This window comes from Aotus nancymaae, unplaced genomic scaffold (assembly GCF_030222135.1).
Source record: "Aotus nancymaae isolate 86718 unplaced genomic scaffold, 86718_ANA_hifiasm-v0.15.2.pri h1tg000115l, whole genome shotgun sequence".
In the NCBI taxonomy this organism is placed as follows: domain Eukaryota; kingdom Metazoa; phylum Chordata; class Mammalia; order Primates; family Aotidae; genus Aotus; species Aotus nancymaae.
In genome coordinates this window covers 520716-546483 of record NW_026988530.1, presented here as the reverse complement: position 1 = coordinate 546483, position 25768 = coordinate 520716, and the positions used below count along the sequence as shown (strand labels likewise).

Sequence of the window (25768 nt, the reverse complement as noted above, 5' to 3'; positions counted from 1 at the left end):
TTTAACCTTCTATATAGAAATCTTATTTTGAGAAAGACACTAGTGAGCGTATCAGTAACATATTGGTTTACTATTAAAAGTTAAATTATTAAATTTTAACAATGTTTATGTTTCTTCCAGCTGTGCAACGTAAGCATCATTTCTTGAATACCTTTAGATAGATTCAGTGTATAAATCATGCATGCTTAGTGAAATGCATTATAGGTATCAAGTATCTTGTCTTCTCAGGTCCATTACTGTGCTTAGGGTACAGGATTATCACTGACAATCAGTCAGAGAAAAAAATATGAAAGTTTAAAATAATTTTATATTTTATCCATTTTCCCTTTTTAATAGATGAAAATTACTTGTTGTGAAATACTGGCCTTTAGCTTTCCCTAACAATCTCAGAACCTAGAATGTCTGTACGGGCAGAGAGGTGAACAAGTGAGGTGAAAGGGTGAAAAATAGCATGACATGTTCAGCAATTTATTTCCTGAGAAAATGGATGGAAAGCCAAGTAAGATGGTTATATATCGTTTTAATTTATTTTGCTACATGGCTATCAGTGCCCATTGTGGTTATGGTATGATTAGTACTGAAATTTACAGAAACTGATAAGAAATTGGTAAGACAACCTGAATTCCTGTTCACATTTTATCGTTATGAATATTATCCCAACATAATTCTAGTCTTCTATCATTATCCTTGCCTTTTTATATTTTTATAATTAAAAAATCATTTTCTCCTTCAGTTGATCATTGGACTTGTTTATATATACACCTTTCTAAAAGCCAGAAGTTACATATTATTTTGTTACAATTCTACAGTTTTGTATAAATCTGGTAGAAAGCTTAATGTTGGTTTCATGACGGCTTATCTTTTAAACTATTTAACTGATGCTTAAAAGTTGCCTAAAAATAAATTGCAGGAGGAATAAAAGAGCAAGCTATAGCTTTGGAGGGTCTGCATCAGACAGGGTTTGCCAGAGAAACAGAATCCATAGGCTATGTGTGTGTGTGTGTGTGCAACATGGAGAGATTTATTTATTTATTTTTGAGATCCAGTCTTGCTCTGTCGCCTAGGCTGGAGTTCAGTGGTGCGATCTCAGCACAATACAGCCTCCTCCTCCTAGGTTCAAGTTATTCTCCTGCCTCAGTCTCCTGAGTAGCTGGGACTACAGGCACTCACCACCAAACCTGGCTTGCAATTTATAGAAACAAATAAGAAATCGGTAGGACAATGTGAATTCATGTTTACATCTTATTCTTATGAAGATTACCCCAACATAAATCTACTCTAATCTGGTATAAAGTTGTATAACTTTATACAAAATAAATTTTTGTATTTTCAGTAGAGACAGAGTTTCACCATATTGGCCAGGCTGGTTTTGAACTCCTGACCTTGTGACCTACCCACCTTGGCCTCCCAAAGTGCTGGGATTATAGGTGTGAGCCACTGCATCCAGCTGAGAGAGATTTATTTTAAGAAATTGGCTCATGCAACTGTGGAGGCTCGATGAGCTACAAAATCTGATGGCAGAGGCTATTAGACTCAGGAAAGAGTTGTGGTTCCAGTCTAAAGGCAGTCTACTGTGGAACCAGGAAGAGCCAGTGGTACAGATGAAGTTGAAAGTGGTCTGCTGGAGAATTCTCTCTTGCTGGAGGTGTGGGGTGGTCGTGAGGGAGGGACAGGTTCTACTTTTCATCCTGTTCAGGCTTTCAATTGATTGGATGAGTCTCACACACATTGTGGATGGCAATCTGCTTCCCTGAAAATCTACCTGTTTAAATGTCAATCCCAACCAAAAACGCCCTCATGGAAACATCCAAATAATGCTTGATCAAATACCTGGGAAACATGGCATAGACAAGTTGACATATAAAATTAATGATCACAGGATCAAAGATTCCATTCTGATGTTGCAAGTGTAATCAATAATCCCAATATTTTGGGAGGCTGAGGCAGGTGGATCACCTGAGGTCAGGAGTTCGAGATCAGCCTGGCCAACATGGTGAAACCCCATCTCTACTAAAAATACAAAAATTAGCCTGGCGTGGTGGCAGATCCCTGTAATCCCAGCTACTTGGGAGGTTGAAGCAGTAGAATCGCTTGATCCTGGGAGGCAGAGGTTACAGTGAGCTGACATAGCACTACTCTACTCCAGCCTGGGTGACAGAGTGAGACTCCATATAAAAAAAAAAAAAATTATAATCTCTGAATTATAAAGATAATCTGAGAAAATAGAAGAATTTTGAGTGAGAAACTGTAGGATATGGCTCATCTGGATACAAAAGATGGCACCTGATAATTCCTTTCTCTATGATTTCTGAGTTTCAGTGCATGAAAAAAAATAATGTTTCCTGTTGAACTAACAAACTAGTAAGAAAGTCTGTTGCATCATCCTATGATTCAAGGAGTCACACATCAGAGAAATGTAGCACAATGCCATTAGCTCAGAGAACATAAAACATGTACCCAAAGACATTGGGGGAATCAGAGTTTGAGCCCAGCAAATTTGAATGAATCACAATATGGGCCACTGTGAGACATTGTCTTTCTAATACGATGAAGAAACTCAGCGTCTGATGCCAGCCCAGAACCATCTTATTCAGCTATGTGATACATCTCTGTTTCACCTAATTCCTGCCACTGGCGTGTGTCCAATTCTGTAAATAGATTCTTATAGGGGCTCCCTTGGTCGGTCCATACTTCTTTCCAGGACAATAATGACAAGAACAGCAGAGGATACAAAAGACAAAATTTCTGAAATGACTTATCATTAATTTCTATATCCTGAGCAGATTATGTAATTGAAAGCCTGAAAATGTCTAGATTAAATTCTCTGCCATGCGTCAGATTCAAAGTCAAAAATTAAATTAATTTCTAGAAATATAGTTTCAAAATGGCATATCTGAATTGCACTGACTCTGGAATGCTTCGAATATTATAATCATTACATGAAAAAAATCCCAGTTTTAGCTTCAGTAATAATTTTTAATTTTTTATTTGGTAAGTAAAACATCAGCATCATTTAAAAACCAGAAGATCACATCAAGATTTCATCTGAAAGGCAATGACCAAGTTTATATTATCTCCATCAGAGCTATGGTTTTTCATCACAGTATTTTGTTAAGTTTTTTTTTATTTATTTACCTGCCTCAATAACAGAAAATCATTCTATTTGGCTTCTGTTGGATAACTGACTAAATCTTCAGTGTGCTCATTCAAATACTTGGCCCCAACATGGGTCAGTTGTCCACCATGGTCTCATCAGTTGTGATTATATAAATAAAACCATTAGGCACAAATATGACCCCCCAGTCCCATCTTTTCTGAGGGGCTGTGGATGAAGATAAATTATCTTGGAAAGTGTCAGTAAGTATTATCTCAAAATAAAGTACTTAAAATATTCATTTTACTATTCTAAAAGCCATACAACAAGCAATATTCAATAGTTCTTTAATTTCATTCAAAATATATATTCATGAGGAATTAATATGCTTTTAATTTCAAAATTATCTTCATGCTAAACTTGTCTTCTTTTTAAGTAGACCAAAATAAAATCAACCACATTTGCTTAACTTTTATAAAGCTCATGGTTAAGGAGTCATGTTTGATGAATGCACAGAATTTGTTTTTACTACAAAATTTAAAAACATAGTTATTGGTTTACAGAATTTGAGGATTAGTCTTTTTCCTAACTCACTAAGAAACCACCCACAAGTCTCTACTTTCACAATTATTGGAAGTTTTTCACTCAATAATTGCATACCAGAATTTGGAAATTGGTATTCATATCACATGAGAACAGTGCTGAACCTTAAATCAAATTCTTTCTTTAGGTGACATCTTATAACATTGAATGATGGCATAATTTTCCTATCAGGGTTTCTTCAGTCTTAGGACTCTGATTTTTTTTTCCTCTTGGTTTAAATGACACAATTACAGCAAGGACAAATTTAGTGATTTGCTCTTTTGGTAACATCGTCTCTAAATAAGAACATCTGTTTTACAGTCACTTCCTGTTTATAGGGTAAGCTATTGTAGTTAAATTTCAAAATGTCAAACTCAATCAAAAATACTGATCTGTTTCAGTGTGTCAGGGAAATGGCTAATGTGTATAACAACTCAATATAATCTAGTGGCAAGAATACTCTGCTGGGAATAGGGAGGACTGCTTTCTATTCCCAATTCTCTCATGAATTATTGTTCTGGTCTACAAAAGGATAAAAAGTTATTCCAAGGACAAACAGGCTAATGAACCTAGGGAAGCACCTAGTATATAAATGGGAGATTCTGATTGCTCCAACAAAGTATTTATGTTCTCAATTAAGGTTATACTAGTCTCTTATTTTGAACATAACTGGATTTCCCACTATGTCTTTAAGTATTTGTGACACATATGACATTAACCTAAACATAAAGAGGGACTGACTAAGCAGAATAGAGCAGAGGAAGTGGTGTCTTGGTGGATTTTGCTGATGAGTGCAGGGGTCAGCTAGAAGGTGTCTGAGTGCCACGTGGGATAAGGAATGAGTTGGGGAGGCAAACAGAATGCAAGAGAATACTGAAAAAAGCATTCCAATACCTATAAATTTGCTCTGATGCTGCAGAATGCCTCTTAAAATGTTTAGCAGTAGGAAACTAAAACACACAGAGTTGATTCACTTTCCTCTTTATGTTTGTTCATAATTGGTGATTCTAGAACTTCTACCATAGTTGTGCAAGTGCAGGTTAGTCATCTGCGCTTTATCTATTTGATAGCGTAATTCCAGATGACCAGAAATGTCAGTTGGCCCAATCTGAACAAATTTTACTGCCAGATGTGCAGTCCTAATCACAATGTGTGCATTCTATTCAGCAAGCAGCGATGTTTCTTGCTTGAGCAACAGCTGTGAACTGCCAAAGCATATCAATTTTGAGTGAAATTTGACTGAAACAGTTACTTGAGAGTATGACTAAAACCACTGTATTTCTAAGGGTTTTAAGTAGGAGATTTAGAGTAGCAAAGTGGAAAAGAAAAAACCAGAAATGAAAACAAAACAACACCAAACTAGCAAACAAAAATAGAAACGATGAAAAGCTTTTCTCAAATGCTTTTAGCAAATGGCAAATGAATAAATAATCTTTTCCTGTCTATTATCTTCCCCTCATTCCTATCCAGTTGTTATTGAGGATAAGCCAGAGATTTAAAGTTGACATTAAAGTTGACAAAAAAGACATTAAACCTAAAATTATGGGAAGCGCAGATGAGAGTTAAGAGTCATTCTTTCTGGTCCAGTTCCTCATATGTCAATAACTTCAAACTGCAGAAAGATGTCATCCATTCCTTTATCCTCTACATTCTGTATTTAACTCTTTAGCAGTTTGACCCAGCTAAAGATCACTTTAACCTATCTTTTGCACTTATGCAAAAGATACCAGACTACACCAGAAAATTACCTAAAATTTGCTATGATGACAGCCTCCTACACATACCTCACCCCTTATAATCATGTGCACAGGAAATTTCAGGGATTCTAAGATCACTGAAATAAGTGTTTAGAATCACTGAAATTAGTGCTTTTTTTGTTTGTTAGTTTTATTGCATATATGTGTAAGGTGAGGTCTTCCATTGTCTAGTGTGATGAGACTTTTCTATGTTTTAGGTATTAAGGATGATTGCTTTACTTTAGAGGGCAAGCAAAGGATGAGGGAGGAATTCCTATTTTAACCAAAGATCCTTTGTTATTAGAGATTGCTGCAATTAAGTCTACTTAGACATAATGATACAGGGTTAGTTAGTAGTCTTTTTTTTTTTTGAGACTGAGTCTCACTCTGTTGCCCAGTCTGGAGTGCAGTGGCGCAATCTCAGCTCAGTGCAACCTCCACCTCCCGGGTTCAAGCAATTCTCTGTCTCAGCCTCCCATGTAGTTGGGATTACAGGCACCCACCACCATGCCCAGGTAATTGTATTTTTAGTAGAGACGGGGTTTTACCATGTTGGCCAAGCTGGTCTTGGACTCCAGACCTTGTGATCCACCCTCATTGGCCTTCCAAAGTGCTGGGATTACAGGCATGAGCCACCGGACCCTTCCTAGTAGTCATCTTTAGAGAGAGAGAGTCATCTTTAGCAAGGGAAAATGGAAGAAGAATGGATTTATTCGAATCCAGTATTTCAAATTATTGAGTAAAAAATAACAACAACAAAAACAAAACCTGTTCAACTGTGGAAGAAATCTTCTGCAAGAGAGAAAGGAAACATGATTCTGGGCTTGATGGAATCTCTGTGTCCTGCTGTTTCTAGGAGAAGTGATGTAAACGAGCAAGCCAAGGCTGCGGGCAGAGGCAAGAGTCCCTTTGAAAAGGAAGGAGTATACTGCCCGGTCACCATTACTGGGTTTTGACGCAGCATTTCTGGTGACAGTCCTCCGCCAGCCCCCATTATTGTCCTTTCTCTTTCCCTACTTCCTTCCCAAGAAATAATGACCTCCAACATGCCCAAGACAAGAGACAAGAACCCATGTTATAGCACTTCCCTCACATTCAGAAAATAATAGACTATAACAACATGTCAAGATGCAGAAGATTCCCAACCACAAGCTCCATTAGCTTTGCAGATTCCACTGCACTAAACAGACAGAGGGCACCATGCTGGCTCCTGTTACCAGTAGAGTGAGTAGGAACTTGAGGGTCAGTATTCAGGGGATCGGCCAGGATGGTGTTTCTCAAATGTTATAATGCATTCCAACTACCTGGAGATCTTGGTAAAATGTAGATTATGACACAGAAATCAGGGTGAAGCCTGAGATTCTGCATTTATTTAAAAGCTCCCAAGTAGTATAGATGCTGCTGGTCCTTTGAGTAAGAGAGGCTACGGCACAATATTTACATCCTAGTTGGTGGAGATGTTTAGAGTGGTACTTTGGTTACATGATCGTTATATGTAAATATGGTTACTCTTCATTATGTGATTTAAAACCACAATCAATGGGCTTATTGCATTTTAGATCTAGTTCTTTAAAGAGTTAAAAAGAGAAACAGAACAGAAATCTGCATTAGATTGCATATTTCAGCCCTGTTAAACTCAATACCTCACCCCACATTATATGAAAATAATTGTAAATATTCCATTTCCTACTCTAAAATAAATTTTATTGATAATATAATGTACAGACACACAGAGTTTTAAAAATGTCAATGTCATAGCATTACTGTAATACAAAGAAAAAATGGAAAGTAATGAATTATAAAATAATGAGAATTTTGGCCTGGTGCAGTAGCTTATGCCTGTAATCCCAGTGCTTTGGGAGGCCAAGCAAGCAGATCACAAGGTTAGGAGTTCGAGACCAGCCTGACCAACATGGTGAAATCCCGTCTCTACTAAAAATATAAAAATTAGCTGGGTGTGGTGGTGTATGCCTGTAATTCTAGCTACTCAGGAGACTAAGGCAGAAGAATTGCTTGAACCCAGGAGGCAGAGGTGGCAGTGAGCTCAGATGGTGCCACTACATTCCAGCCTGAGAGAGAGAGTGAAACTCCATCTCAAAAATAATAATAATAATAATAATAATGAGAATTTTAATATGTACATTTCTAGGCACAATTACACAATCAGACATAATGAAGTTGTCTAATATTTGCTCTCATCTTGGAGAATCATATCTTGGTAGCTACCTTCCAGGCCTACACAATGTTTTACTAAAAACATAAGCAACAGCATTGCTGCTGGTGATGTAATTTTTCGAAAAGGATACAATCTTTCTTCCATTTGCCAGGCATTTGCATTCCTGGAAAATTCAGCGTTATTTAAAGAAAAATGCCAAAAATAGTCTGCATTTACCTAAGAAGAGAGTAAGTTTCTTCGCTTAGATATTTACAAATAGGTTTTCACATATAGTAATGAACCCTAGGACTTGCAACTCAGGAAAGTGTTCTGTAACCAACAACATAGCTCTCACCAGAGAGCTGGTCAAAGTCATAATTTGACAAGATCTTTGGGTGATGTATAAACACAGTAATGTCTGAGAAACACTGCTTTAAATATTGACGGCATTCTGTCAAAAGTCTAGCCAGACAAAAGATGATTCTTTGTTACAAGGATTCTATCATGGCATTGCAAAAGATCTGGCTTCCCTGATCGCTCACTAGAGGGCTGTAATCCCTTATCCTAACAACCAAAAACACCCTCAGAACACCTCACCAGAGGCCAGATATCCCATTGTCCTTACAACCAAAAACATCCTTCGAGGGTGCTGCACTTCATTTTTGAGAACCATACTGAGTCTGTGTGTAGAGAGAATTCTTACAATCCTAACTTCTGTTTACGAGTTACCCATGTCTTTATGGGATGCTATAATGCTACATATCCCTTAATACCTTTTGGAACACAGTATTAGTTACAAAATATAAATGAAATGAAATGCAAATCTCAAACAAAATTTGGGCCTCGTGTGGTGGCTCACGCCTGTAATCCTAGCACTTTGGGAGACCAAGGCAGGTGGATCACCTGAGGTCAGGAGTTTGAGACCAGCCTGGCCAACATGGTGAAACCTCCTCTCTACTAAAACTACAAAAATTAGCCAGGCAGGTGGGGGTGCCTGTAATCCCAGCTACTCGGGAATTTGAGGCAGGGAGAATTGCTTGAACCTGGGATGTGGTGGTTGCAGTGAACTGAGATTTCGCCACTGCACTCCAGCCTGGGCGACAGAGCAAGACTCAATCTAAATAAATAAATGTTTGATGAATAGAAATAAAATGATTTACTTAAATAAATATAGATACTGTTATAAAATTATTAAAATAAATAAAATGTAGGATATGTTATAGTTATTTTCTCATTATGCCATTTGGGTTATTGAAAGATGATTATGTGATCTTGATAATTAATGTTAACATTAATTAACATGAAGTCACTAATTGTTTCCAATAACTTGTGAAGTCTATAAAATCTCTAAAAAAGAAAGCAATGATTGGCTGGATGTGGTGGCTCATACCTGTAATACCAGCTCTTTGAGGGGCCAAAGCAGGAGGATTACTTAAGGCCAAGAGTTCAAGACGAGAAGGGACAGCATGGTGAGACCCACCATCTCCATAGAAAGTAAATAGGAAATTAGCCAGGAGTGGTGGCTCACACCTGTAATCCTTGCACTTTGGGAGGCAGAAGTGAGAGGATCACTTGAGCCCAGGAGATCCAGGCTACAGTGACTTGTCATCACACCACTGCACTCCAGCCAGAGTGAGACACTATCTAAAAAAAAAAATAGTGATGACAACCATTTGGTTGTCATGTCTACAAGACAACCATGCAATGTCTACCACCATGTGTGTTAGCGTCAGGGTATAATTTTGCAATTTCAATCTAAGAGAGTGGCGTTCCTCAGCTCCTTATATTTTCCACGCTATATAATGGGCCTAGGAATCCCAGATTAATTAAAGTTTTAATGAAAGTGAAAAATCTAAATGTTTATTCAAAAACTTCTGATTGTTATAACATAAGCACCTAATTTATTTTTACAATTGATATAATACTTTCCCCAAACGAATCAACTGGGGAGATTCTAATATTTCATTCTCTACCATTATAGATTTGACAATTTGGTCAACTTAACATAATTTGAAAAGTGTACATAAAATACATATGTATTTATATGTAAATACAGAAATACACACACACACACACACACACGCACACACACACACACACACACACACACATATATATATATATATATATATATATATATATGCTTGTTTGTTTTAGAGATATGATCTTGCTCTATTGCCCAGGCTGGAGTGCAGTGGCCCGATCATAGTTCACTGTAACACTGTTCTTAACACCTGGGCTCAAGAAATCCTCCCTTCCCAGCATCCCAAGTAGCTGGGACTACTACGAGTGTACTCCACCATGCCTGGCTAATTGTTGTATATTTTTTGTAGAGACAAGTTCTCCCTATGTTACCCAGGCTGTTCTTGAACACCTAATCTCAACCAATCCTCCTGACCTGACCTCCCAAAATGCTGGGATTACAGGTATGAGTCATTCTGCCCAGCCAGAGCCTATATTAATTTAATTTGGTGGGTACATACCTATGTTCTTAAGAATATATAAGTATTTTAACAGTAGATTAATAGACTTCTCACTATTGAGAAAGACACTATTGTATAACCATATACATGAGAATCATGTAATAATTCCAATATTGTTTTAAACAAATCATGCTTTCATATCAAATAAAATATTGATCAATGCATGCTGGGAAACCTACTCCCTCAAGATTTCAGCTTTTTCAGCAGGAAAAACATTCATAAAAACTTAATATATTCTCTTTTATGTTAGTAATTAGGGAAAATGTGCAAGAAAAATTGTTTTCTTTATGTCTCCATTATGTAAGTCTACATTGAGGTAAATTATTGCTTGACATATTCAATGACTCAGAAGTAAAATAAAACCTGATGTAGTTGTAGAAGAAAGATTGGATTGCAATAAGAAGGACAGCATGACTTTACTGATGGCAAAGAATCAAGTGCACTAGGAAGATCCACTCACGTATGTTTTCCAGAACTGGATCTTACACGATTCCACCCACTGTGCTGATGCTTCGGAAGCTCTGCATTGTCCTTAAGGTCCTTAACCTAACGACCATATCTTTCAAATAACAGATTCTAAGGACTTGAAAAATATCCTGGCCTACATTATTTACCCAGTAAATAATCCTTTAACAAGCAAGCACTTTATTTCTTTGATTTTTTATTGCTAAAATATGTTATATTCAAATAATTGCCAAACTATCTTATTACATTTTAAATTTTCCTCTGAGGTCCTAAGGTATTTTCAACATATTGCCTTGTAAATATGTGGAATTTAGATACAGACAAAGTTTATTTTATTTATGAATATAATCCAAATTATAAATATAGAATATTTTTAAGAAAAATAAAATTTTAATACAAGTAAAAATAACACATTTTCAAGTATGTACTAACAAAATGCTTAATTCTTGCAATTATAATTATAAGTGAAATTTATAATTGTAATGAAAATCATAATTGTAATTAAAATTATAAATAAAATTTATAATTGTAAATGTCCATATGGAAATCAAAAAGTATACAAATATTTTTTAAATTGCTCTGAATAATGTGCAAAATACTATTGATATCTTTTTAGAAATATCACTACTAGTTTTTATAAAAAAGAGCAAATATTAGGGAAATATAAATGCACTTAAAGATATAGATGAAGAAATATACTTTAAAAATTCCAAGTTTTAAGGAAAGTTTTAAGTTTTATGTTTTCACATTTTACAACTTATTTCAACAATTGTTTATTAAGCATCTGTTATGGGTCAGGTACTCTTACAGTTATTAAAAAGACAGAAATCAAAAGTTAGGGCTTCCACTTAGTGGAATACAAGGATTTTCTTTAACCCAAGCTCACAATCCCTGAAATAATTCTTTGAAAGTATAGGGGAAATGAAGAATATTATCTCTTTATTGAAGTGTAGTTTTAACAGGAATGAGGAAAGATAAAGAATAAGGACAAGGAAGTAAGGAAGACGTTCATTGCAGCCTTATTCACAATAGCCAAGAAACGGAAACAACCTGTTTCTGTTGTTGAATGAATAGATATGAAAATTAAATATACCATTCACCTTTGAAAAACATGGGTTTGAACTATGCCTGTCCACTGATACATGGATTTTTCTCAAAGAAATGCATATGAACAATGCAGTATTCCCAGAATGGGAAACTCACACAGAGTTTACTTTTCATATAGATGTGTTCTGCAGTGCCGACTGTGGGACTTGAGCATCAAGATTTTGGTATCTTCAGTGATCCTGGAACCAGTCCCTCGCAGATACCAAGAAACAATTGTGTACAGTGGAATATTATCCAGCTTTAAGAGAAGCTATCTTGCCATTTGTGACAACATAGATTATGCTAAGTGAAATTAGAGGAAAACATTGCATGACCTCACTCATATAAAGAATCTTAAAAAGTCAAATACATAGCAGCAGAGAGTAGAATGGTAGTTACCAGGGGCGAAGATGTATGGAAAATAGGGACATAGTTAAAGGGTGCAAAGTTGCAGTTATCTGTGGTGAATAAGTCTAGAGATCTCTGTACAGTATTATGACCATAGCTAATGACGCTTGTACACTGGAAATTTGCTAGGAGAGTAGACTTTAGGTGCTCTTATCACAAATACAAAGAGGAACTGTGTGAAGGAGATATTAATTTGTTTGACTATAGTAATCATTTCATTTGTATATGTATATTGAAACAGGTTGTATACCTCAAACATATGCAATTCTTATTAAAATAAAAAATAGCTAAACAAGATGTAAAAATGAAGTATCCCAGAGTGTGAGACCCTAAGTTGAAGAACTGTAACTCATCCCTGACTCTTAGAAACTAGGGGGTCAAGGATTGGGCAGAATAGATATGACCATGAGTATTATTTAACAGCTGCTGTGAGTGGTATATCTACTACCTATGCACCAGGGGCACAACTATGCCTGGAAAGACGTCTTGGATACCATTAGTTTAGTAACAGTCATAATATTTATAAATTAGAAACTCAGTGTGGAAACTTTCTTGATTGTGTCTATGTTATCTATAAAGAAACAACAATTAGTTTTGCAGAATTAGTGTTCTACAGAGCTGACATAATTAGGCATGTCAACTTATCTTTTTAGGTATAACAGCCTACTTTGGGCCTAGCACATAATAGGTGTTCCATGAATGACTGGTAAATAAATGAATAAATAAAATATAAATAAGTGAATAAGGGCACACATAAAAATTCCAACATTATTTCTGCCTTATAATAACTGATATGTGTTGTGTATGGTTTATTTAAAACAGCAGTTTTATTGAATCTTTTTTGTACATCATAATTAATTTCAAATGCAACATCACATTTAGATTGTATCACAGGCTAATACAAAACTTGATTGCTTGTTGATATGAAGAAGTGGACAAGAATGGACCATGTTTGGAAACCTCACATTTTAGAACTAGAAGAAGAGAAAGTCAGAAAGTTAATTCAACTGAAAATAATAATGTGATTGCTCTTATAGCAGATATATGGTGACTGGTGGAAGGCCCAAACTTGATAAACTCTTACCTAAAAGAGAGTCATAGGACAATTACAATATAACTTTAAATGCAAATTACTCAATGTTTTACAAAACTATTTGGAGCAATTAAAAATAAAATAGCCTTTTTGTTTCCACTTACCAAGAAAAAATGGCTTGAACAATATTTGGAATGGAGTTTCATGTGGGGAACACAGCACAATAGGTCATTTTTGTAGTGGAAATTCTTGAAATTTTCAATTTGTGAGGAGCCTGAGAGATAAAATATTCTTACTCCCTCATGAAATAGAAAAGGAAACTGAAGTTGAGGTAGCTTGTATAAGATCTAGTAGCTAGTTTTAAAACAAATCTACTGCTAGAAAGTGGGTTTCCTGACTTCCAATTGTGTTATTTCCAGTGCATTTTTATTTTGCGGTTACATACATAGATTAAGAGCAAGGAACTGAAGGCATTCTCCTGACCCTTCCACCTAGAAAAATTCTTGTCATTTTTCCTCAAATTAGAAACAGATTATACAATTTATAAGTATTTAGCCCTCCTGTCAGAGTACCTATAAAATGTGAAGATGTTCAATTCTCAAAACTAATATGCCCTCTTTTTGAGCAAACGTAAAAGGAGATGAGGTTACTGATATGCCTGTTATGAAAAAGTAGCCATATGCAAATTGAGACACAGATTCAGCCCTGATTGAAGAAGTTGTGCAGAACTATTATCTGTCTCACCTTCTTATGTATGATCTTTCCTATTTATAAAAGACCTTGAAATCATTTCAAAATTAAAATTATCAAAAGACATGCAGTTACAATTGACCATTTCTGATATACCCACTTTTAGGGCAAAATAGAACATCAACTATATCAGTTTTTTCATAAAATCTCTGCATAAAATATGAATCGTTAAGATCCAATTGGAAGTGATTAATGTTTAGTATACTTAGAAAAATTTTATCTTGATGAAAACATCGTATGGGCTATAGAGAAAATATTCCATCTGCTGGAATCAAGCAGAAAATACTTGAAATTTAAACTAGAATAGGTTATAACAGTATAAATATTACATGCATATGTGCTTTAAAGAATTAAGACATTTGTTACATTTATTTCCTATTTCTTTGTTTTTAGACGGGGTAGACTTTAGGTTAGTTTCTTTGCGTGTAGACGAATTGTAAAGAAGTATTGGCCTCTTCATAGGCACTATTACTGTTACCTGTGTTTAAGCTTCGTACTGAGCAGCGGAATTGAAAAACTTCAGAACACATGCAAGTGGGCTGCTTGTAATAGCATTTGCAGATTTCATCTCATGTATTTATTCTGCAGTGGTCAATGCGGCTGCTTAAGAGGTTGCACATTTACCTAGTCATTGGTATCAGCAACATTTAGAATGGGCAGTGATAGCTGCATTCAGAAAATCTCTTTCTATAACCCAAAGCCAGAACACAACTAAGATTGTTTCAGTCAATCAATGTATTAGGGTTTTCCAAAGGGAAAAAACAAAACAAAACAGTAGGATTTATCCAACCAACAGGATGACGGATACCAGGAAACTTTAGTACTAGGAATATAAATGAACTTATTCAAAGTTGCACAGCCAGCAAGTCCAGGTAAGATGCAAATCTCAACAGTCTGGCTCCAGAACTTGCACTGTACCTCTGAACCATGAATTGACATGGATATTTCAGGAAATAGACACATAGGTATGTGTTCCCACTGAAGGCCAAAATCACCATCAAAAGTAGACTATGACAGCCTCACAGAAGCAGGATTTCTAGACCTGGATCAGACCAGAAATAGATTAGTTTGGGAAGTATACTGCTCTATTGATCCAAGACTTCAGGAACAAGAATTGACTGCTCATTTGGGTGGAGGGGCAGCACACAGAATAAAACCAATGAGGGCAAGCCTATTGTCATTTTTCTTGAGATGTTGTTGAGTCAGAGCTGATTCAGATTTTTTTTTTTTTTTGAGACGGAGTTTCGCTCTTGTTACCCAGGCTGGAGTGCAATGGCGCGATCTCGGCTCACCGCAACTTCCGCCTCCTGAGTTCAGGCAATTCTCCTGCCTCAGCCTCTTGAGTAGCTGGGATTACAGGCACGCAGCACCATGCCCAGCTAATTTTCATATTTTTAGTAGAGATGGGGTTTCACCATGTTGACCAGGATGGTCTCGATCTCTTGACCTCATGATCTACCCGCCTCGGCCTCCCAAAGTGCTGGGATTACAGGCTTGTGCCACCGTGCCTGGCCCAGAACCTCACTTTTGCAAGAATAAGGAGAAATCACAGGACATCACAGACATTCCCCCTTTCAGCTACAGCGGGCGGCGAAGAGGGTCAAAGCCTCAAAGCGGCCGAGGCGGGTGGATCACGAGGTCAAAAGATCGAGACCATCCCGGTCAACATAGTGAAACCCCGTCTCTACTAAAAATACAAAAATTAGCTGGGCATGGTGGTGCGTGCCTGTAATCCCAGCTGCTCAGGAGGCTGAGGCAGGAGAATTGCCTGACCCCAGGAGGCGGAGGTTGCAGTGAGCCGAGATTGCACCATTGCACTCCAGCCTGGGTAACAAGAGCGAAACTCTGTCAAAAAAAAAAAAAAAAAAAAAAAAAAGGCCTCAAAGCAAGGCGCAGACAAGCCAAGCTTGTGACGGCAAAAGTGAGACGCAGAGACCACAAAAGATGAAGCCCACGCCCAGAAGCCATGAGCAGGAAAGGCCATGCCAAGGGACCAAGACATATTACCTTTCAGGAATGTGGTTTTCACTCTTCTTCTTGGCCGAGGAGTGTCCAGGAAAGCCACGTCCCCGGCCCCAGCCACTGCGGGGATGGTGCCATTGGCTCACGTGGGTCCCGAAAGCCGCCTACCCAATGCCAAACCAGCCAAAAGCGCCAGTCTGCCACCCTCAGTGCCAGGATAAGACCCGAGACCAAAAGAAACTTGGAAGCCAGCCACTGGAAGCAGAGTCCATTTTCCAAGCATCAGGACACTGAAAAGACCCCTGCTCTGGGAGTTGACAGGAAGTCACATCCATGAGTGTAAAAATGCAAGATTAAGGCTTGGCCCAGAAACAATGCCTAAAATCAAGGGGAAAAAAGAAGAGCAGAAGAGAGATCCAAGTCCAACCTGGCCCAGCCTGGGCCAGCCCAAGGAAGGTAGAATTCAAGGAGAAGAAGTTAAAAGAGAGGAGCTTGGGACCACATCATTTCCTACAAGGGGCAGTCAATGAAGTTAGCTCTTCAGCCAAGGTACAAAAGAGGGCTTTTTAATCTCTTCCTTTGGCCCTTAAAAGCAGCAGTAAATTCATTAATCAGATTCACTGAAATGCTTTTAGAACAACTGTAATTGCTCAGCTTAGATGTCCCTTTCCTTTCTCCGCGGGGATACTGTGCATGTACTATACAATTATACATGTATAGTATTATATACTATGAAATATGACATATAAAATATAAAAATTAGTCAATGATGTTAGTGAACATGTATAAGAAACGCTGAGATGATCTTGCAGGATTTCACCTCCCTGGAACTCAGCCACTTAGTACTGTTTCAGCTTTCCTACCACCTCTGCCAGCCAATCCCATCTTCTCATGGATCTGGCCTCCCTATTGGCTATCGCACACTTTTAAACTGCCTGTTTCATGACATCATTCTCTCCCCAAGCCAATCCCATCTTCTCATGGATCTGGCCTCCCTATTGGCTATCGCACACTTTTAAACTGCCTGCTTTATGACATCATTCTCTCCCCAAGCTTATCAGCACCTGGTAGAATCTTGGGGTAGCCTATAAATTTGTCACAGTTGGCCAGTGACCAGTGTGACCGGTGGCCTTCATACTGGACACATGCACTCCTTGGCTTCAGCCACCCAGACATCCACTAGGATCGTCTCTTCATCCCCTGTATCTACACTTGATGTTTCTTCTTCTCTGACCATGTCAGGTAAAGAGAGAAACTTTCTTGACAGTTTTTCATTCAACTTCTTTCCTCCTAACTTTAGATTTCTTTACCCCTATAGTCCCAAACAGCTTGGAATAACAGGGAAAGTATTCAAGTAGAAATATAGAGACCTCATTTCAGTTTTGGCTTTGACATTTACTAGCTGTGTGACTTTAGAGGACTCTTTGATTCTCTCACAAAATCTGTTTCCTCATCTGTTACATTAGGATAATAGATTGGTTATTCCCTCTTGCCCCTTTTTTTTTCAAATGCTGAGTCTTAAAGGGCACACGTCTAGAAAATGAAATCAGACACTTTTGAGGGTGTTTGTTTCAACAGAAACCGAGAGAAAACCTAAGTGGCATAGAAAACTAGCAACATATTCTGTGGTGGTTCATGTGTAACAGTCTCCCTCCACTAATATTTCAACTTCACTATTTTAAATTTAGTGATGTTTTAAATATTCAGCCAGGCACGAGGGCTCACATCTGTAATCTCAGTGCTTTGGGAGGACATCTCCCTCACTAATATTTCAACGTTTCTATTTTATATTTAGTGATGTGTAGTGATGTTTTTAATATTCAGCTGGGCATGGTAGCTCCCGCCTGTAATCTCAGTGCTTTGGGAGGCCGAGATGGGAGAATCGCTTCAGCCTAGGAATTTGAGACCAGTCTGGACAACATTGCAAGACTCCATCTCTACAAATTTTTTTAAAAAATCGGCCAGGTGTGGGGGCATGCCAGGTACTCAGGAGGCTGAGGTGGGAGGATCAGTTGAGTGTTTGAGCCCAGGAGGTTGAGGCTGCAGTGAGCCATGTTCACACCACTGGACTTCAGCTTGTGTGACAAGGCGAGACCCTGTCTCAAACAAATAAACAAAAGTAATAGTTACGCTCTGGAGATTCCTCTCTGAACTAGATGGAAAGAGAAAATGAAGAGTACTGGGTTATAAGGAGGCAGATATTCTAGGGTAGGAATTTGGGATTTTAAATGAAAGCAGAAGGACCCGGTCCCCTACACTTACCTTTGGGATATGCTCTGAAGAATAACACAATGATTTCAAGAGAAAATAATGCATTTTAAATTTTAGAAGAAAAGCAGAAAGACAGAGTGAAATCTATTCACAATAGGGCAAAATGAAGTTGGTTTTAGCAAACGCTTACATCAATAAACTATGAAGGAAACAGGCTAGAATAGAGTATCCCTAGAAAAAGCAGTTTATCAGAAGTCACATTCAGTTGTTTTTTTCTGTTGCCCTTTTGAACATAGATGACACTTGACAGTTTTTAATATAAACATTTTAGAAATGTGTTTTAGAAATGATGCTTCCAGGCTGAGCACGGTGGCTCACCTCATAATCCCAGTACTTTGGGAGGCCAAGGCGGGCAGATCACTTGATGTCAGGAGTTCGAGACCAGCCTGGCAAACATGGTGAAGCCCTGTCTCTACTAAAAATACAAAAACTCAGTCATGTGCAGTGGTGCGCGCCTATAATCCCAGCTCCTCGGGAGGTTGAGGCACGAGAATTGCTTGAGCCCAGGAGGCAGAGGTTGCAGTGAGCTGAGGTCAAGCCACTGCACTCCAGCCTGGGTGACAGAGTAAGATTCCTTCAAAAAAGAAACAAACAAACACACACACACAAAACCATTTCTTCTCAAACTATTAGGTAGTATTTTGATTTAGGATAAAAAGCCAGGCGTGAAGAGGGCAAAGAACGACGCTTCAGATTTACCAATGGCCTGGCTTAAAGGTAAATGCTAGGAAATGTCACACGACCTGTAGAAGCAAAATGTGACAGTAAGGATTATAAAACTGATAGCTGTACTATTTTCTGGTAGGCCCAAATTGCCATATTAAAAGTTCTACTTCTCCTGGTTTCTGGTCTGTGCTCAGAGAAAAGAGTCCTAGCAAGGAAGTCACGGTAATGATATTAACATAATGGTAAAACATAAACAGGTCAATCTGACCTCTCTCAGCCTCAGTTACTCATAAAATAAGGTCCCTTTCTAAGGACCTCCCACTTCTAAAATGCTCCAATTCTAGGAAATAGTTAGGAGTCAATACTCACCCAGATTCAAGGGAAAGATAGGGAAGGGAGAAGGTTGCTTCTAGCCTAGGAAATAATGTACGAACTCAGACCTCTTGGGTCTTCTGCACATCTGTGCCCATATTGGACACAAAGGAAGTTCATCAGAACAGGACCAAACTGCTTCAGCACTCATGGCCATCATAAAGTGTTTAAGTATTGGTATTAGAGGCTTCCTGATTGCAACAACCTTAAGATAATGCTGTTCTCCAAATAAGGTGAAATTTTCTCAATCTCACCAGTTTGTTCATCTCTCTCTTCTTTCTTGCAGAAGATTTCCAAAATATTTCTTTACTTGGAACAGCAAATTATCTGCAGCTCTCTCTTCCTGTGGTGAGCAGTGCGGTTTCCTTAACAGGAAGCATCTCCAACTTCTCCAGAGCCTCTGTTCCAGCTGTTGGCTCAGCATGGCTACTGCCATCAGCCTCTGGCACCTCTTTCCAGCCACGCACAGGCAGTGCCTACCTTTACCAACATTCTAGCACAACTATGTTGTCTGGGGTTAGTGGCCAGACCCACAGTTCTACTTCAGCTGCCTCTTACCCAGGTGTTTTTGAGTGGGACATTACAGCAAGCACAGCAAAGAAGTCATCCTCACTCAGGGACTTCACTGTGACTGTCATCAACCAGAACACAGCTGTCTCTTCCATGTCTATGACAGCCCACCATAAAACTTCAGATGCCAATATTATGGCCTCTCTGTATCCAACACTATCTGACAGCCTTGTTCAGGGGATAAAATCTCAAATTCCAAATCAGCAGGGCCATAGCCTGTCACTTCCCTACCAGAAAGGAAGCCAGGTCTATTACTATAATCCAGGCACACTGGGGCCTCAACTATCTGGAGAACTTGGTCCCTGGCTGCAATCCCATGGCTCTGTGTCATCTACAGGAAATAGGGCGTCTGCCCATCAACCAGAAATGGTGATGGTGCTAAAGGAGGTTCAGCCCACAATTGTTCTACCAACAGTCTCCACTTCTGCGATGTATTACTCTGTGTCTGCTCAACCCATCACAGAAACCAGTTTTCAAGGTGAGTACAAACAACAAGAAAGGAGAATAATAAATACAGCACTGAAAGGGAGGGTCAAATTTATAGCTGAGTGGTAAGTCCAAGGATAGGCAGAATTTAAGTCCTGAGACTTTAACCACTGTTCTTGGGCATTGCTCTCCATTTTCAGACTCTATCCAAGAACACCTTCTAAGCGGGAAAGTGGAACACTATAATGGCCATCTACGCCACATTTAAGAGAGTCACAAGAGATATCACACTTTTCAGTGCCCTGGCTGATCAGTTCCCCTGCACCAGACGCTGTAACTTCCTTCCTTAATGTATTACTTTAGTCTCTTTGGAAGGCACTTCAGAAGTTTTATCTTGGCAGTGACCTTCTGATTTTCCTTAACTTACAATAGGATTTAAGACCTTCTGCTCAGAGATCCTCTCCAAAACAAACAGGCTCAGAATCTGTGCTTGCTTATATATTTCATGAGGAAGGGCTCCACTCTCTCCCCTAGTGCATGGTGTAAAGGGTTACCCTATATGAGAATGTGAGGCTTTATAAAACATCTCCTATTTAAAAATCACTTTCACTTTTTATTTGGCTTACAACAACCCTATGAAATTCAAAGAAAGCCAAGAAACAATCATACCAAATGATAACCGGTAAGAGAAAAGTCATTGCCTATCCCCTAATGCAGGGTCTTGTCCACAGTCCTGAAGAAGAGCTAGTAGAAATCCCATGTTAGAAAGGTATCTGATTGCTGCATTGGTGTGCAGGGGGAGCATCTCACTTACCAAGGATTGACTTCTTCCTTGATTCCTTTGTAGTGATGGAAACTTCCCTGGGGATGGATTCTTCCCTGGGATTGCAATCTCCAAGCCAGGCATTTTGCCTGGCACAAACTTCAGATTTCTCCAAGTCCTGCAGTAACGGAAATACCCAGTTATTACTTGAGAGTAATCCATCACCTCAGCTTGGGGATATTTCAACAATAGCTCCAGTCCAGAGTCCAACTAATCTCTTGACACTGTCTCCAGCTCCAAGCCAGGACAAAACCGAGAATAAGAATTTGGATGAGATTAAAAACAAGCTGTCAATGCCTCTAGATGCCTACCAGTTCCCAAAAGAAAATCAAGATCCTCCACTGCTTCCTTTAGAAATCCCTGATATTCACCAGCTTCTGTCCTGCATTGATCCTCTTGGCCAAGAGGAGCAGCCTGGTTCCGAAAATACCAATCTAAGAAAGAACAGCTTGAGTCTTGAGGGCCAAGGGATACTTGAAAATGGGATTGAGTCTAGCAGTGATTTTGCGGACATCACTACATTGGCGGAGAATACTCACCTCCCCTCCATCTTCAGTTCCTTACAAGATCTTGACCAACCCAAAAGTCCCTCCACAAAGAAAGTCAAAGATCCCAGTGCCATCAGGGTAAATCAGGTGCAGGAAAAGGCAAGTGTCATAAAGGGTCACTCTGATCAAGTCTGGAAGAACAAGCATAAAGCTGCTGAGCCTATCCAGGGTGCTCCCAAGGCCAAAATCCAGCCAAAGGACCCAGAGAGCCTATTAGAGGGAGAAGTGACTCCTTGCGGTGCTACCACCAGTGACAGCGGTTCTGTGAACAAAGGTAAGTATTCTAGCAACAAACCTCACAAAGCCGCATCCAGCAGGAGCAGCACAACTAAGAGGCCTGGGCAGGAGAAGGCCAAAAGGAGCAGAGAGAACAGCTCCAGGAAATCTGAAGACAGTAAGCAGTCAGGGACCAAAGTCAAGGCAGAAGAGAAGCAAGCCATTCCCAATATGAAGCGGAAGAAAATTCAACCTGAGCTTAGCCAAGAAACCATCAAAAAGCCACGAAGCTCCCTAGCCATGCACATGTTAGAGTCTGTGCAAGTTTTCCATGCACTGGGGAAAAAGACCGACAAGAAAACTGGATTCTCCTCCTCCCAGACTCTGGGAAGCTCAAGCAACACCCAGAACACCCGGCCATTCTCAGCTTTCAAACCATGGCGGGATACCCGACGTGAGATGAAAGGCCTGGAGAAAACTCAAGTCAAGGCCCAGAAACTCGATGACAGTGCTGAAAAAGAGTGTCCATCTCCATCCCAGTATGAGTTGCCACCACCTGGGAAGGTCAAGTTGGCACCTTTGCCCTTTCCAACCCTGGACAAACCTCAAGCTCAACCTGTTTCTTGGCAGCCACACCCTCCGGCCTCACGTAGGCCTGCTGTGGCTTGCCCTGCTCGACCTGGTTCTACTAACTCAACTCAGTCGACTGCAGTCAGTTCATCCCAACCGGCTTCTACCTACACATCTTTGACAGGTCCTGCCAGACCAGCTCAGCCAATTTTGACCAATGCAACCCAAGCCAGTTCAGCCAACCCTAACCAGCCTCCTACTGCCTCTCAGTCTGCTGCTTTTAGGCCAGCACCCTACAAAACATCATCTTGCTCTTCTCTCCAGCAGGAGCCTGTTTCCACTGCTGTGACCAATCTCCAGTCACTGCCCAAGAGTCAAAATGAATTTCTAATCCAAGACTTCAGCTTACAACGCAGGCCATGGAGGAAGCCCAACATTTCTGGGCCAGTAGTGTCAACACCCATCACAAAAGAGCAGATGCCAGAGCGTGAGGCCATGAAGAGGAAGGCTCAGCAAGAGCGTGAGAATGCTGCCAAATACACCTCTTTGGGGAAACTGCAGTTCTTCATCCAAAGGGAAAAAGATATGGCAATTTCTCAATACTATGGCTACAGAATCTAAGAGCTGCTGAGACTGTTGGCTGTACTTTGGATACCAGCTGGTTTTCCAAATAAATAGATAGATACTAATTTATCCATTCTGATAATATATTTTTAAAACTTAATGAAGAAATCTAATAGAAGTAATGGATAAGTAATAAAGAGACTTTTGAGTTTTGAGATGCTGTCGACTCAGAGTTTTCTTTTGGGGGTTGGATCAAAGGGTGCCTTAGAAGGAATTATGGCTGGGCGTGGTGGCTCATGCCTGTAATCCCAGCAGTTTGGGAGGCCAAGGTGGGTGGATCACCTGAGGTCAGGAGTTTGAGACCAGCCTGGTCAACATGGTAAAACCCATCTCCACTAAAAATACAAAAAATGGCTGGGTGTGATGGTGGCTTCCTGTAATCTCAGCTTCTCAGGAGGCTGAGGCAGGAGAATTGCTTCAACCCGGGAGGCAGAGGTTGCTGTGAGCTGAGATCACACCACTACACTCCAGCCTGAACAACAGTGCAAAACATCATCTCAGAAAAATAAAATAAAATAAAATAAAAACAAGAAGAAACTAAAAGATGGATGGTGGGAGAATAGACAGAAGAACTGAGGAAAGAGCAAGGAACGTGGTCCAGGACTAAGAAGGTCAAAAGGGGAGAGATTTCATGGGCTTATACAAAGAATCAGAAATGGGGGAAACGGCAGAAGTAAGATGCAGAATCTGAGGTTAGGACTGCAAGAAAAAATTTGGATAGAAGTTGAAAATGGCAGAAGATAAGGTTGGGTGGACCAAAAGAAATGTACAAAATCTCCCATGGATGATGGCCTATCAGATAGGTGTTTTAGAAAATAAGATTCAAGACTCATTTCCAACAGGTTTGGGTTACCTTATACATATATGATCACAGTTGACAATGGTCAGTAGAAAACAGGGGAATCTACCACCAGGGGACTGGCAAGGGCTCACAGTTCTAGGTGCAGCTGACAACGTGGGACGCAGCCAAGTGAACTGCAGCAGCTTGAAGCTGACCCAGAAAAGACCATGGTGTACAGATCACCATTGACTCACCACCTATGCACGGGCCAGTGAGATGCACTACTTCAGTTCAGCTTCACAACAACACACAAGACCACTAACACTGTGCCACTTTCCTAGTGAGGTAAACAGCAATATAATTTTTCCTTAAGCTTTGAACACATAAGGGAACAATAAAGAAACCTCATTAGACCTGATCTAATTAGAAGTCACACCTGTAATCTTCAGGCCAGCTCTGGTCACCAGGTGGAATTCCAGGACAGGTTTGTTTCACTGGGTCCATTCCGAATAGGCTGGATAGGACAGTCCGGAGTAATTGTCAGGATACCACCTTCTCCTATCCTGGGCTGCTCGACTGGCATTTGGCTTCACATTCCAAGTGTACCTCCTGCATGAATAGTCTTCTCTAGGGAGACCGGGAGGAGGGATATGGCCTCTTTGGTAAACATCTGGATTCTGCAAAAATGTTCTTAAAGCAAAACAAAAAGTAATAAGCCATTACTAGGATTAATAAAATAATTTTTATTTATTTTAAAATCATATTTTTATAAAATATTTTAAATTCATATATTTACAAAATAATATATACTCTACTGTTTCCTACCTGTGTGACCTTAGCAGATAAACTGCTTAACTTTTATTTCCCTAAGTTCTTTATAATATGGGGCTAATAACACTTTCCACCTTCATGAGCTGTTACAAAGCTAAATTAAGAAAATACATTTCAATTACCCACAATGCCCTGGCACAGAGTGGATTCCCAGAAGCCTTTCCACCTTTCCCTACAGAGATAGATGCATGAAATGCATGCCCATACTACTTTACTTAAATACTTTCTCTCCCAAGTCTGGTAGGGTTGACATAAAACACAATAAGCTATTTAGTACTGAAAACACACAGCTACTTCCACTTTATAAACAAATATACATAAATTATAAAATATAGAGCGACTTTAACCATGGTACATGCAACAAACTTGATCCGCTCACCTGGGGCTCCCAAAGTGCTGGGATTACAGGCATGAGCCACCATACCCGGCAGGCCTCTCATTATATTTTCAATTGTCAAATTCTAGTAAAATGCTGCCTGAGAAATTATTTAATGTAAGTTTGTAAATATTATCCACATTATTCAATTAGATTGAATGTTATTTGTTCCATGTACATTAAGATGAAAGACAATGATATAAAACTGCCTTTTGAAAGACTCAGAAAAAGAATCATGTGAAAATATACTGCTTTCTTCAGCATTAAACATGTGGCCACAACGTGATTTTATGCCTTCAAAGACTTGAAGAAAGACTGGGAGAATGAGATAGGCAAGGTCGGGTGGCCACTGGGGGACTGAGGTTGGGGGAGGGCGTTGGGAGTTGTAGAGCAGAGAACAGAAAAAAAATGCAAATTCAGGAACAGATACGATGCCCCCCGTCATGTACATTGCCAGAGGCTCATAAATATGCACAGAATGAATATGGAAGTAAGTGATGGTATTATGTTTGGTGGTTTTTTTTAAACCAACAATTCTAAATTTTTCTCACTAGTCTGTTTGTAGGTAGTTCACCATCTGTAAATTGACTTAAAAGGAGCATGAATATGGAATATGTGCAGGATGTGAGTTTGCTCTGTTTACAAAACAAATTGGCAGATTGCATTTGGCTTATTCTGAGAAACCCAAATAAATATGTTCTTTCAGAATTTCATTTATTCTATCTTAATAAACTAAAAAAAAAAGTACTAAAAACTTAAAAGATGAACTTAAACATAAATATCAAAATCTGGAAACACGAGGTGGTATGTTTTTTAAGTGAATTTAATTGCATGGGTTATAAATATTTTTGTCTTCAAAATTATGTCACCCTTGGAAACAATTCAAATTAGAAGGACTTGTTCTGTATGTATATTATCTAGAAAACTTGACTAATACCAG

General features: G+C 39.1%; 1 protein-coding gene across 1 annotated transcript; it reads left to right on the top strand.

Annotated features, from left to right (window-relative positions):
- Positions 1 to 16899: 16899 nt before the first annotated feature.
- Positions 16900 to 22837, top strand: LOC135272583 (uncharacterized protein C2orf78-like). The gene is made up of 3 exons (XM_064371035.1): positions 16900 to 16996; positions 19350 to 20111; positions 20907 to 22837. Exons 1-3 carry the CDS (start codon positions 16900 to 16902, stop codon positions 22835 to 22837), a joined length of 2790 nt encoding a protein of 929 aa, XP_064227105.1.
- The last annotated feature ends 2931 nt before the right edge of the window (positions 22838 to 25768 follow it).